The 15,215-nt window shown below is 36.5% G+C and overlaps 1 protein-coding gene and 1 pseudogene across 1 annotated transcript; one reads left to right on the top strand and one right to left on the bottom strand.

Moving 5' to 3' along the window:
- Positions 1-8,047: 8,047 nt before the first annotated feature.
- Positions 8,048-10,821, bottom strand: LOC146906573 (uncharacterized; annotated as a pseudogene).
- A 1,836-nt stretch (positions 10,822-12,657) lies between these two features.
- On the top strand, positions 12,658-13,514 carry LOC146906572 (uncharacterized). Its single transcript, XM_085728883.1, has 2 exons — positions 12,658-13,092; positions 13,188-13,514. The coding sequence occupies exons 1-2, from the start codon at positions 12,658-12,660 to the stop codon at positions 13,512-13,514; spliced, it is 762 nt and encodes a 253-aa protein (XP_085585009.1).
- Positions 13,515-15,215: the final 1,701 nt, after the last annotated feature.

The following is a 15,215-nucleotide window of genomic DNA, read 5'->3' as shown; positions in this document are numbered from 1 at the left end:
CATCTTTTTTTATTTTCTTTTTATTATTCTTATTTCATTTTTAGTCCTTGAGTCTTTAGTTTGTCCAGCTGTCCAGCTTTGGATACCCTCTAGGGGTAATTTTGTCCATTTTTCATCTGCAGCCAAACCCTAGAAAAGCAGTATTTATAGCAGCATTAATTGTCAGAACTGTTCACCCAATCATTGACTGCAGCCGCAGCCTATCAATCAGAAACCCTAATTTCTCTTTTCAATTCTCAATTTCGAATCAAACCACAAAAAAATCAAAAAAATATCAAGAACAGTATGAACAATATGAACAATTCGTGAACATTCATACTCATTCTTTCCAGAAATTCGAATCTCTCTAACACAAAACCAACAGTTCAAACAACACTGTCACTACCAAAAGCTATTCTCATACAAATCATCAAAACACCAAATCGGTGTCATCACTCAAAGATCATCATCATCTTTTTGGATCGGTCACTTTAATAAAGAAGCAGATCAGAATACTTGGAGCACGTAAGCAAGCTCAAAGCTAGGCGAAATCGATCCCAAGCCTCCACCAGCTCCAAATCGAAGTTTTCTTACTCTCTTTCTGAAGAAATAACCTCCAGATCCTAACACGATCCAAAGAGGTAACAAATTTCTTCTTCTTCTGTGCATTTGCTGCGATTTTCATGTTGTCTGGTGACTTATGTTTGAAATAGCTTAGTATTGTTTTGTTTTGGTTTTAAAAAACGAGTGTTCAAACGTAGATCTAGACCTCCAGAAGCGTTTTCATCGAAAAACAAGTTGATTTTGGTAACAAGTAAAGAAAAAGGAGCCTAGATCTACTTCCGATTTTGAAAAAAAACGTAAAAAAAATTGTCCGACGCGGCGGCGCCGCCCGTTTGGGCTGAGCACCACCGCGTCGGAAGCTCTAGCCACCATCTTCTCCGATCGTTTTGAAGTTAGAGAGAAGGGAGAGCTCTTTGAGTTAGAGAGAGAGAAGGAAATGAGAATTATGAAGGGAAAACCGGTTCCAACCCTTTTATAAGCTATACAAACCGGTCTGGTTCACCTGAACCGGATCGGTTTGTTCGGTTTTCTCCCTTTCCTCTCTAAGCCATCAGATCTATCATCTGTCTCTAAATCCAACGGTCTGCTTATTTCCTTTTGATTCATTATCATGCGCTGTAGTTGGATATGGGATGCTCCCCTGATTGTGAACCATCAGATCTACTTTCTCAGGTAGATCTGACGGTCCTTAGGACTTCTGGCCTATTTCCATGCTCTTTTTTTGACTGCTGCCTACCGTATGCACACTGTTTTTAGCCTTATGATCGAAATATCCAAAGGCCAGGATCAAATCCTCTGCCAATGGATCAAAGTGAAGGCCCAGCTTTTTTTTTCTTTCTTTTTCTCTACTTTTTTATTACTGAAACCCCTCTGTTGTGTTACTTACACCCCTGTCTCATTCAAAAATTCCCCAAAAACTCCTAAAAAATATATGTGTTTATTTTATCGTTTTATTTACTGTTTTTGCTGTTGATATTTTCACTATATTTCATAATTTCATATTCTAAATTTCTTTCATGCATTTTATTTAATATTGTCTCATATATTTTAAAACTTTGGTTTCCATATTTTATCCTTTTGTGTTCTTGGCTTTAAAACTTTAGGTCATGCATTCTTTTTAATGTCCTAAGCATTTTCTCACATATGCATCTTGCTTTATTTTATGCCTTATCATTGCATTGCATTTTAGTAATTGATGCTTTAACTTTCTCTATATCTCATTTAATCATGCTTGCTTTAAATTTCGGTATCTATTCATTGTTTCCTATTGCAAAGCCCCATAACTATTAGTGTGTATAATTAGGGGAATGATGTAATTTGTTGTGGGCTTTGCATTTAGGAATGGTATGTAATAGCTTAGTAATTGCACACACCGACACAAGCACCGACACTACACCATTTTATTCATGCTTGCTTTACTTTTTGCATCGTTACGTTAACTTTCCGTTAGTTAGGAAAATCACTTTTATCTCAAAATTAAATAAACAAAAGTCAAATTATTTTCATAATAAACCTTGGATCCAAATCCAAGTGATTTTCCCTTTATTTTCTTAATCAAAATCCTAATTGAACTTTAATTAAACTTAGACTCAATTTCTTAAATAAAATGAAACAACCTCACTTCTATTTTTATTTCTAGTGCCTTGAGGCCCCTCAATCTCCTTCTTGAAAACCTTTTTTTCAAAAAATAATTAAAATCAACCTAACCCACAAAAATATTTTTTATAAGAGTGAACTACGGTGGTTTTGATCCCTTTTAAGGGTACGTAGGCAGAGGCTTTATTCCTTTCAAATCAATCAAATAAAAATAACCAAAACTCCTACTTCTTCTCCCTCCATTCTTTCACTCATACTTTAAGCAATAATTTTCTAAATAAAAATAAAGTTAGAAAGAGGTTCTCACGGGGTACCGTGAACGACGCGGGTGCCTAACACCTTCCCGAATCGTAACCAACCCCCGGATCCAAAAAGGGTTTTTCAATCTCTTTTTCCCTTCCCAAGAATAAAATCGAGCAAGTCCGGTAGATTGAAGGTTCAAGTCCAATCAATGGCTTGACACCCGAAAATCTTGGTCTACATAAACCATATAACCTCAAATTATCATAAAGTCAAAAACTAGGTACTCTTACCTCCATATCCAATATGGTGTCTTTATGATTACTCTATTGGAATTTGTAGTGGGTGAAGAATAACTGTAATTTAATTTAACATCAAGAGTCAATGAGTTATAACCAAACTATTTTAGATCGATTCATGTCAAACATGAAGCGATATAAATAATAATTATACTCATTAATCAAGCATTTACCATCACGACTTACTCATATGGTCTTTATACTTTTCAAACCTATTTCTTTTACTTCATTGTTAAACTCTTTGAACAATTTCAAAGATTTATTGAATTGTGTCAAATACAGTTTTCTCATATACTATTAATTAGTAATGTTAGATGAAGTAAGAGAAATAAAATATCAAGCAAATATGTTTAGTGCTCCATATACATCTCATATGTATATCAACTCAAATAGATTATGTGTCCTTTTCACCTTTACCGGTATACTAATCTATTTTGAAAGGTGGAACTCACATCCTTCAAATGATATAAAACCAAATGAGTCCAATAGTCCATATCCATGGATTTTGGAAATGTGAATCACACTTGTTTGTACTAAACAGTGATGCCAATGATATACAAAAGGTTCAAATCTCATTTGATCCTTTTCTCATATGTTATAGACTAGCTTATCAAGATCATGGAACTCAAATCCATTACTTGATCAGCACATTGTATAGAAAACATTATTAGGACAATAGGACAATATTTGTCTATCATTCAACTACATAATCCTTCTCTTGTCAATACAAGATTTATGATTTAATGTTTCTATTTTATATGGAATTTAATAACAATTATTTGGTTCCATATCAAGTTAAGTTTAAGTCCAAGCATAAGCTCTTATAGTCAATGAAACAATTTGTTCCATTCCAGACGTAGGTGAACTTCACTTATAGTTAATGTTCTGCTTCTTTAAAACTCTCTATATTTCAACAAATATGAGATTAATCATCAAGTATCAAATACTTATGATGAAGAAGTAGAAATTTAACTTTCTATAACTATATGGGTAAATAAGAAGTCTTACTTCTTTCTTATATTTTGACCCTTTCAAAACTACAAGCAATTTTTGTTTTTCAACTTTTGAAATAATTGCTTCCCCTTTTTGCAACCGTGTTTAACCTTTCAAAGGTAGAAAAACAGAATTTGAATTTTATTCTTATCCATGTACATCTACTTGATAGGCTTAAACTATTCATCTTATAACATTGAGGTTGAATGATCATATCATTCTCCATCGTCGTTATCACTATGAGATATCCTATATCTACTCATTTGACCCAATGCTTCTGATAAGCGTTGTTTTTCAAATATAGACATAGAAAGTTGCTAGGAAATAACTGCTCGAGAATATACAGTTTTTCTCATTCTTAAGAACAATTCTTAAATTTTGTACCAATTCAGAAACTCTTTTCTGAAAATTTTGTTCTTCATAAGAACTTTTAACAGTATAATAAAATTTATATGCTAAAGAAATTCTAAATACATAAAATAAATAAAATAAATGTATCATGATTTAAAACATATTTAAATAGGTCTTTAATTAAATACGCTCCCACTATTTTACTCAAAACAAATGACCTTCAACATTTGAATCGGAAAATCTCATTGGAAGATTTTCTAGTGGGTTGAAATCCATATTTCACCTTGCTTTAAGTCAACGGGGGCTGTACTCAAAACTCAGTTATTTAGGTAGGAACTCCTTCCAATTGTATCTCATACAACTTTCAAATCATTTGAGTGAATAACTCCTTACTCTAATCTATCATATAGATGTTCCCAAACATTGCTTCTAAATTTATTTTAATCTTATTAAAATTAATTTAGTTAAGTTAAACCCAAAAGAATAACACTTGGGTAAATTGGATTACCGCACCGCAACTTACTAGTATAGAAAGTGCACCTCGCGGAGGCGAAACCTACACATTTCGATATTAGTCTTGAAGGGTGTTAAACTTTTGGAAAGCATTAAACTTAATATTTTGAATTGAAGGATTTTTATTAAGTTTGATCTCATCTCACCACGGCTTATATATCATATATATTCGCACTCCAATAATAACATGCATAACGATTATACAATAATAAAAGTGACATGATTATGGTCATCCTAACGCTATGACTCTCTCAAGCCAATGAGAGAATCTAAACTAATCCTAGAAACGACCTTGCTTCTCCAAGCTTGACCCTCCAGGACTATCCTAACGTCATGAGCCCTATTACTTCTTTGCATTCTATTTACATTACATATGAAAGAAACTCGTTTTACATACGAGGGAGTGGATGAGAAGAGAATGTACAATAGAGATATAAGAGAGAGGCACGACACGCAGGCCGTATTTTAATATCCAAAAGAAATAAAATAAAAGGACTAAGGCCATAATCATTCACATGATAATAATAACAAACACACTTTTATTATTATTAAGGTCTTATAATTAAAATAAATTAAATTAAAATTTGACATATTATCACACTACGCAGATTAGCTGGGGGTTTAATTGAGTACCAAAATATATTATATTGAGTACAAAATTATATTATATTAAGTACAAAAATATCTCATATTATGTACCAAAATATATTTTATTGAGTACCAAAATATATTAGATTGCATACCAAAATATCTCAGATTGTGTTCCAAAATATTCTAGATTGCGTATTTCGCATCAACACTTGACACGTTTATGAACACCCAAATCGTTTCGGCAAATATTATGATCAAATCCAAAAGATCATATATGATATTTAAACTCTTTCAAATCATGATTCTTTTAAATTATAAACAAATCAAGTTAAAGTCATGCAAATCGATTAAATAATTTCAAAAGATCATATATGACATTGAAACTATTTCAAATCATGATCTTTTAAATTAACTATCAATTTAGGATCGTTTATTACCTTTCAAACAACTTTTGAAAAACAATCCAAAAGGTAGAATTTTTATTTACTTAATTATAGTAATATTGACACTCAATAATTATTATAATTAAATCTGCTTTATTTAGGCAATCAATTTGTTTCCAAAACAAATTACAGGGCTAAAATTAAGCAAATATTTTATTACCAAATTCAAAAATCATATCTGATATTGAAACTCTTTCAAAATCATGATCTTTTAAATTTACTACCTTTCTCCAATTAAATAAATTAATTAAACATAAATATTTTCAAGGATTGTTTGTTTAGCATGAACAACCGGATCTATGATGTTTCACCAGATTCGGATATTGAAGCTCACTCTCACGAATTGTTCAAATTTACAACAATCTCTTTGAAAACAATTGATCGAATGATACAACCATAATAATACAACGCTTGTATAGTTAGGTATCCTAACACAACAATCAAACATCAATAGTTTTAACAATTGTTTGTTCAGTATGGACAACCGGATCTTTGATGCTTCACCAGAATCGGTATTCGAAGCTCAATCTCACGAGTTGACTACAAATTCACAATCAATTATATAAAACCTATTGAACGAATGATATCATCAATATATCACATATAATGATGTTGTATTAAAATCATATATCACATATATGATATTGATCAATCAATTTTAATTAATATTTAAATTTAAATAATAAAATATTAACACTTAATATTCTATTTTATTAACGGATTTGCATTCCAAATTAATTCCTTATAGAATATCAAAATATTAGCAAATCAAATATTTGCGAAAATATTATTATCTCTTAAAACAATTTTAAAAGATAATCTAATTTGATTTGTTTCCAATCATGTTCCCGTCGATATGTATAATCGATATGTCGATACTTCACCAGAAACAGTTTCTGAAACATCAAACAAATCGAAAAGCCATGCACAGAAAACATGATACGATGCCAATTTTAATTCTCTTTATTATTTAATTCCGATTCAAAATGTTTAATCATATTAAAACATAAAGCAGTAACAAAGCAATCCGATTCATGGTTTCGTAATTGGCTCTGATACCACTGAAGGAAAATCGAAAGATATCATACACAGCGGAAGAAGAAGAAGAAGAAGAAGAATTTCGATTTTCTTTCCTTGGATCATTACGAATTTGACATGAATCAGTGATACGATTGTTACCTCGATAATTTCTGTTCTGAATCACGATCACAGCTAAGCAAAGCAGCAAAGCCTCTAGTAAGTCCACACGAACAGTGCTCCTCCAAAACTTGGTGCTAGCCAATGAATTGGAAGTGCAGAGAAGAAAGAGGTTGCTTCAAACCGTGTAACCAAAAACTTCAGCACCAGAGTTCTATTTATAGAACTTCTGGTGTGCTCTGCAAGTCATAAGTCACTATTGGGCTTCAGTAAGCCCAACAACGAGTTTAGTAATTTTGCTAACTAATTAGCGTTATTTACTAAACGCACCCCTTATATAAGTCATACTTATATATTTCTCTTTTGACTGTTCTTTGTGTGTGACCATATAGGTTCTAGTCACGTTGGCAATAATATTAAATCTAATATTTAATATTATGAACAATGAGCGGTATCTAGCAACACATCATTGCTACCCAAGTGACAAGAATGTCAAGTGATCTGACGAAACCTTTCCATGATAATACTCATGTGTACACTTACTCCTTTGTCTCGATATCTTTATTGATCCCAAGGCATAGATATTGCCACCCTTGTATAGATCAATGTTTATATTGCTTGATTCCGAAATATACTGAATAACGAATAAGTCCAATATCTTATATTGACTTAGTTCGTCATGTCCATGCAATTTTACAGTCATATTTCATCAAGAGGCCTAAAGATATATCTCCTGTTTATGAGGAGGGACAAATCCCATCTAGGACACTCATGTCCCTCAGCATCATTCATCAAGTACCCATCAACCAACGTTATGGTTATCCTTTTACAGACAACGTTAGAATGGCAACAAAGCACTTGAGTCCACATTTAGGGATCATAGTGGTTTCAGGTCTAAGAGCGATATACATTATAATCATCGTGAGAATATCTTATGACAATTTCATAACTTACTATGTAGTATTCTCACGGCGGGTCAATCCAATATAAATATTACTCCTAATATTTATATCTATGTGAAGACTTGATAACTCTTTTATCCATGATCTGTGAGATGTGATCATCAGTCTACCCACATAATAGTCTCTATGCTTTAATGATATCCCACTTCTCAATATAGTTCGACTACGGATACTTTAAGAATAGTTTCCTTATGTTTAACGGGGTCTCACAATTAAGTTATACTTAATGTTCCATCAAACGGACTAACTATTCTAGGGACTTTATTATTTTGAAACAAAACAAAATCAATAAAGAAATGCCTTATTATTATATATTCACAATATATACTTATATCAATATCATGATACAAAGCCAAACCCAATCAACATAGATTGGCTATTAGGGCTTACTCCAACAGTTACTTCTTTTCACAACATCTAAAATCAAGGGGTTAAGTCTCCTCTGTGGCTGCCTCACTGGTTTTGCTCCATCTTCTAATAGTATTCTATGCATACACATGGAAGGGCTAATCCCAGGAATGTCAGCTAAGGTCCAACCAATGGCTTTCTTATGGGTTTTCAATATTTCCAACAACTTTCCCTCTTGTTCAGCTTCAAGATTTGAGGAGATAATAACAGGTAATGTCTCACTCTCTCCTAAATAAGCATATTTTAAGTTTTGAGGGAGTGGTTTGAGCTCTAAATTGGGTGGCTTCTCAATGGATGGCAATGGCATGGTAGAAGAATCTGCAGTAATGTCAACATTAGCAACATCATGTATATCAATGGAAGAAACAATACAAGTATGATTAGTAACATTATCAGTGCAAGTGTCATCAGTGACAGTGTCAAGAACATTGGTGTATGTGTTATCAGTGTTTGTGCCATCAGTAGCATCTTGACTATCAACCTGTAAATCATTTTCAACACATGTTGAACATAATTGAACATCAGTGCAACTTTCACAAATGTAAGTGTCATCAAGGTCAGAAAAGGAGGGAGAATATGCAGTAAACTCATTAACACACTCATCATCAATTAAGTCAGCAAGTAACTCTAAGGCAAAGAGAGAGTGCTCTTCATTGGGGTGTTTCATTGCATCAAAGATGTTAAGTTAATTATGTTATCCCCAAATTCCATAGAATGTGTCCCTGCATAAACATCAATTTTTGTTCTAGCAGTTCTAAAAAATGGTCTGCCAAAAATGAGAGTTGCCTTAGTGGAACTCTTTTCTCTTTGCATGTCAAGGATGTAAAAATCTGCAGGAAAAATTAGATCATTAACTTTAACAAGCACATCCTCCACAACACCTTTCGGGCGGGTAATGCTCCTGTTTGCAAGTTGAATGACAAGACCTGTAGGCTGCAAAGGACCAAGAGAAAGAGAGTTATAAACAGAAGTGGGCATAACATTAATGGAAGATCCAAAATCCAACATGCAATTCCCAAATTCTATATCTCCTATGGTACAAGGAATAGTAAAAAATCCAGGGTCTTCACATTTCTCAGGCAGGCCTGTCTGCTGTATAATTGCAGAGACATTCCTACTCATGTTGACCCTAGACTTCCCTTTCAGCTTCCTTTTGTTAGTGCACATCTCCTTCAGAAACTTTGCATATTTTGGAATTTGTTTAATTGCCTCAAGGAGAGGAATGTTAACTTCAACCTTCTTGAAGATATCCAAAATCTCCCTTTCTTTGTCTACTTGATCCATCTTCTTGCTCTTCACGGCTCTCTGAGGAAAGGGAAATGGTATAGACTGCTCATCCTCTTCATCAGGTTCAAAGGTAGGTGAGTTAGGTGTAGGTGCAGGTGCAGAAGCATGAGTTTATTAATTTTTATCATTTTTTTCATTTTTTTCGCCACTCGTTTCTGCACTTGTACCTACTGCTACATCAACATGTTTACCAGACCTAAGGGTGATTGAACTGACATTTGGGTTTGGTATAGTTTGGGCAGGGAGATTCCCGGAGCCCTGAGTTTGCATTTGGTTCATAGCAGTTGCCAGTTGTCCGACCTGTGTTTTCAGATCGTTAATGGATGTGGTTGTTGTCTGTTGGTATTGGATTTGCTGTGTAGTCAATTGCTTGACAAGGTCCTCCAATGAGGGTCCAGAAGTAGCCACTGCTGGTGGGGGTGCGGGTTGAGTAGGCTGGGGAAGTGGTACATGTAACTGTTGTTGCAATTGTTGCGCGGTTGAATTTCCATACCGCAAAACCTGATGGTTCCTCCAGTTGGGATGATACTTGTTTATTGAAAGGTCAGGGACATTATACCTATTTTGGTTGTTGCCTTGGTTCTACACATTCGCTGCGTATGCTTGAGGAAACTCATTAATGGAATCATCTTGTAAGATGGGACAGGTATCTGTCGGATGCTCAGGGGAGGTGCAAATGCCACATACCCTTTCTATCTGGGTCTTTCCTAAAGCCAATTGTTTTACTAGAGATGTAAGCTCTTCAAGTCTGGTTTCTATAGCTTTGTTTGAAGAGGAGGCTTGAATTTCATTCACTCCTTTTGTCAGAGCCACGAAATTGCTTCTAGTGGTGAATTGTTGGGAGTTGAGAGACATGTTCTTAATGAGGGCTTTCGCTGCGGCAGGTGTCTTATCGACAAGGGCTCCGCCACTAGCAGCATCTAAGATGTTTCTGTCCATGGGTAATAGCCCTTCATAGAAGTACTGAACAAGTAGTTGCTCACTAATCTGATGTTGCGGGCAACTAGATACTAACTGTTTAAATCTTTCCCAATATTCAGCAAGTAACTCGGTGTCACGTTGTCTGATGCCGCATATTTCTTTCCTTATTGATGCAGCTCGGGAGGCAGGGAAATATTTTTCTTGGAACAGTTTCTTTAGGTCGGTCCAACTCGCAACAGTGTTGGGCTGCAGATAGTACAACCAATCCTTTGCTGCTCCTTGCAGCGAGAACGGGAATGCTCTCAGCTTAACATGATCTTCAGTAATTCCTTCAGGTCTTAAGGGTGTAGAGCACACGACCTGAAACTCCTTCAGATGCTTATGGGGGTCTTCTTCTGCAAGACCATTAAACTTGGGCAACAAATTGATTAAGCCAGACTTTAGTTCAAACGGAACAGTAACATCAGCATATTCAATACATAAACCATTATAATTGACATCAGGAGCAGCAAGCTCTCTTAATGTTCTTTCAGCCATGTTATTATCCAGAACAAGTTCAGAATCAAATAAAGTATGCAAAGAAAAGCTATGTAAAGAATCAGAATCACACTCGTTAACGGGTGATGAACTAGTGTTAGCCAGATTCAATCTACAACGTGTGTGAAAGGTTCTCTCAATTTCAAGATCAAGAGCTAACAAGTCAGAACAAGCAGACCTAGTAGCCAGAACTATTTCAGCAAAGCTGCAACAAACGTGAAAACGTCACAATGTCCCTACTAAGCAAAAACAAAACGAAAGTAGAGATACGATTAAAATAAATTCAGAAAAATACAAAAACACAAAATTTAATCTAATTAACTGAAATAAGAATTTTTGAAATTTTTTTTGGAATTTTCTGAAACTATGAAAACAGTAATAAATTAATTAAAAATAGAAAAATGATGAATTTGGGGTTTTGAGCACCAGAATCCTTTAGGACTTCTAAAGGAGTCCCGATCAGTGAAATTTTTTGGATTTCCAGACTAAATTTCAGAGCAATCGGACACAGTAGACTGAAAACCGGTTTTTTACGCGTCTGAAACTCGACAAAAACGGTACGATCACCTGAAAATCAACAAAAATAACAGAAAACGGATGTTAAAGGGGTTAGTGGGTTCTTATATTGGCTATCCTTAATCAAAGATCCCCGGCAACGACGCCAATTTGATCGATATCGTGCACGATCAAAAATAAGTATTTTAAAACAAGTAGTACAAGGTAGTTAACCTTGGTCGTCTCTCGAGGATTTCTGATTTAACAATTACCAATAACAAGAACAGCAACTATGAATTCAAAAATATAAATTGGGGGGGTTTTGTTTTCAGGTTGTAAAGAACAGTAAATAGTATGATGAATTCAATTAATAGAAAAGCAATCCACTGGTTTTAGGAAACTTTGTTTATCGTCTATCACAGGTTCTCAGAGAATATTTGTTTAAAATTTTATGCGTTGGATGATTATAAAACTCATTTAACAAGCGAAAATCAGTTTTATATAGAATTCGTTTGATTAAGCATCATACGTGTTCAACTAACTATGGTGATGATCAAGCGTCACCAAGAACAAAGTTAACATCATAATAAGATTCGATCAACCCTTTTTTGCAAGCCAAAAAAAAGCATATATAGTTTTCTGTTCAAATTAATTTAAACAAGCGATGAATTAATTCGAACAATCTCAACGGTATGAATATGAAACAGAATAATTAAGCATCAATTGTACCAAATTCATACACATTAGAGACAAGAAAATTGATATATGATCAGCATAAACATAACAAATTGCTATTAAAACCGAACCTCAAGAGTAACAACAAAGTTCCTTCACCAATGGATCGAAAGAGAGATTAGTTCTCCATAGCAAGTGGCTGCCTTAGGGTTTCTATTTTCTGAAACGTGAATGCAGAATCCGCAGCCCTAGCTGTGTTTTTTAGTTTTTATATTACATGGGAAAAACGGGCCTTACAAGTATCGGGCCGAAAAACAAATGTTGTCTCAAAATTAATTATTTAAAATAACGTCTGGAACAAAACGCGGTTATTTGACTCCTTTGCGCTCTGAACTGGGTACTGCCCTCAACATGAAAGTTGTAGCATTTTCTCTTAGCTTTCCAACGCATGGTCGTGGGTCTCAAACCGATAAACGCAGCTCCGGTTATTCCCTGCGCAATGAAAGGTGTCAAATTACTGTTTATTCAGAGCAAAAATAAAATAAATGCACAACTAAACTAATCTTAGAAAACACATTAAAAGCACTAAAAATAAAGGGAGAAATCATAGAATTGCCATAGCATAAGATAGAAGAAAGTACATTATAAATGCACTGATCACATACAATGATAGTCCGGACGGACCAGCCCATCAGACAAATCTTGGGTCGCCCAGATGTAGTCGGTCGGATGATGAAATGGTCACTCGAGCTATCCGAGTTTGACATACATTACGAATCCAAAAAGGCACTGAAGGCACAAGTGTTCGCCGACTTTCTTGCCGAGATGACTTTCCCAGCTGAGGATAGTTATGAGGAATGGACCGTCTTTGTAGACGGATCATCCAACTCCAAGGGGAGCGGAGCCGGAATAATCGTAGAAGATAACAAAGGTATCGTTGTCGAAATCTCCCTCGCTTTGTCTTTCCCTGTTACCAATAACTCTGCAGAGTATGAGGCTTTCCTGGCTGGCTTGCGAACCGCCAAAGACATGGGGGCCAGAAAGGTGAAAATCTTTACCGACTCACAACTTGTGGCTTCCCAAGTCACCGGAGAGTTCCAGGTAAAGGAGGCCACCTCCAAAAGTACGTCCAGTTGGTACTAGAGAAGATGAAAGAGTTCGAAACCGTTGAAGTAACTAACGTTCCTCTCGAACAGAATACTCGGGTAGGCAATCTTTCAAAACTCGCAATTACACGAACTGCGAACGGGAACAAAACAGTAATACAGGAGGTTCTCATCGAACCAAGCATCCAGGATAGAGGAGCTCTACCTCAAGAGATCAATTCGATCATCGGTATGGAAGACTGGAGGGGACCCATCTCTCGATACATAGAGAATGGGGAACTCCCTTCGAACCCGCAAGAAAAGACAAGGTTGATACGAAGAGCCTGCTCATTCACTTTGGTGGAGGGAACCTTATACAAAAGAGGCTTCATCATTCCACTAATCAAGTGTCAACGAGACCCAAGAAGTCCTCGCTGACATCCACGACGGCATATGCAGACAACACCTTGGTGCCAAAGCTCTCGCAAAAAAGGTCGTGCGAGCGGGGTACTATTGGCCCACCATGTTGAAAGACGCCCAAGATTACGAAAACCTCTGCGATAAATGCCAGCGACACGGGGATATGCATCTAGCACCCCCCGCTGAGATGACATCCTTGGTTTCCCCTTGGCCTTTTGCATGGTGGGGCATCGACCTTTTGGGACCATTCCCCAAAGCCACTGTGCAGTTAAAATATCTAGTCGTCGCAATCGACTACTCAACCAAATGGATTGAAGCAGAACCATTGGCCAATGTACTTGCGAAAAAGTACGGTAAGGATTCTAGGGTTAGGAATCGTATGCTAGGGTTTAGACTGATGATTAGATCCCTTGGGAATGCTGTCAAGAGTAGTATTTATAGCCTGCTATGGGCTTGGGTTTTGGTTGCTTGGTTCCCAAGCAACAGGGGTATTTGTGTATTTTAGGCGGTTCCTAGAGGTTTCCAGAAGCTTAGAAGGGCGGTGCCTTAAGATGAGCGCGCCAGAGGCTCGGGAGCCCTTCTGGAGGGCGCTCGACTCCTTCTAGAGGTCTTTAAAGCCTTTCTGGAGGTTTTAGAGCCTTTCTGAAGGGCTCCTAAGCTTTTAGGAATATTATGACGGTTCACAGCCCCCCAAGCACTAGTCTTGGGACAAGTCGAAGTGATGATAGCATGGAGCTGGACCTTCTGGAGGTCATCAAGTCTTCTAGAAGGTTTTGGTGGTTCATAGCCCCCCAAGCACAAGTCTTGGAACAAGTCGAAGTGATGATGATGTGAAATCATGCCATATAGTTGTGTTATTTCGAAGGATTTTCCCAAGGCGATTTTGGAACGTTCCGGAGATCCCGAGGGTAGACCTGTGTCCTGAACTTTGGAGCATTGCTATCATGAAATGCTTTAACAGTCCCCGAGGGTGTATGTATTCGCGGTCTACTGGTCTCTATAGCCCCCCAAGCGTGAGTCTTGGGACAAGGCGAGATGGTTTGTGACCTATGACTGTCTTGGGCGTGCTTTGTTCAAAGGAGGACACCTAGTGGCGGCTTTGTGTGCTTCTATTCGTTTGGGCGGGTTTATTAGGGCGCCTTCCGTGTAGCTGCAAACTCCTTGTATTTCCACTACTCGTCGATGGCCGTCATGTTAACTTCGGCGGCTTTATGAAGCGCCTTTCCGAACACTAATTATGTGCTTGATAACTTAATTCCAATATTTTGAGCTGTTTACTTTGTATTATGTGTGATGAAAAATTGCTTTGTTCAATATCATCGTTTATTTGCTTAATTCGTATGCGTGATCGTGCGTAACTACTCCGATTGTCGCTTTAGTATTTTGGCGCCTAATTTGCGGGCGATGTTGATTTGGCGAGACCCCGTCAGAGCCTCTCCTTAGAGGTTGACGTTTTTCGACTTGGCGAGACCCTGTCAGAGCCTTGCTTAAAGGTTGACGGGCTCGTATATCCTCGGGATCTATCTTCAACTTGTCAGAGCCTTGCTTAAAGGTTGACTAGTCAAAGCCTTGCTTAAAGGTTGACTATTTTCGACTTGGCGAGACCCTGTCAGAGCCTTGCTTAAAGGTTGACGGGCTCGCAGATCCTTGGGATCTATCTTCAACTGGTCAGAGCCTTGCTTAAAGGTTGACTAGTCAGAGCCTTGCTTAAAGGTTGAC

Source organism: Medicago sativa, chromosome 7 (genome assembly GCF_051527215.1).
Source record: "Medicago sativa cultivar Bolivia chromosome 7, Bolivia_mono, whole genome shotgun sequence".
In the NCBI taxonomy this organism is placed as follows: Eukaryota; Viridiplantae; Streptophyta; class Magnoliopsida; order Fabales; family Fabaceae; genus Medicago; species Medicago sativa.
This window is presented reverse-complemented; position numbering and strand designations above follow the sequence as displayed.

Excerpts from the sequence above, each read along its gene's own strand:
- LOC146906572 (XM_085728883.1), top strand. The coding sequence starts at position 12,658 with ATGATAGTCCGGACGGACCAGCCCATCAGACAAATCTTGGGTCGCCCA. Across the intron at positions 13,093-13,187 it reads AAGTCACCGGAGAGTTCCAG|AATACTCGGGTAGGCAATCT; the intron begins GTAAAGGAGGCC and ends CCTCTCGAACAG.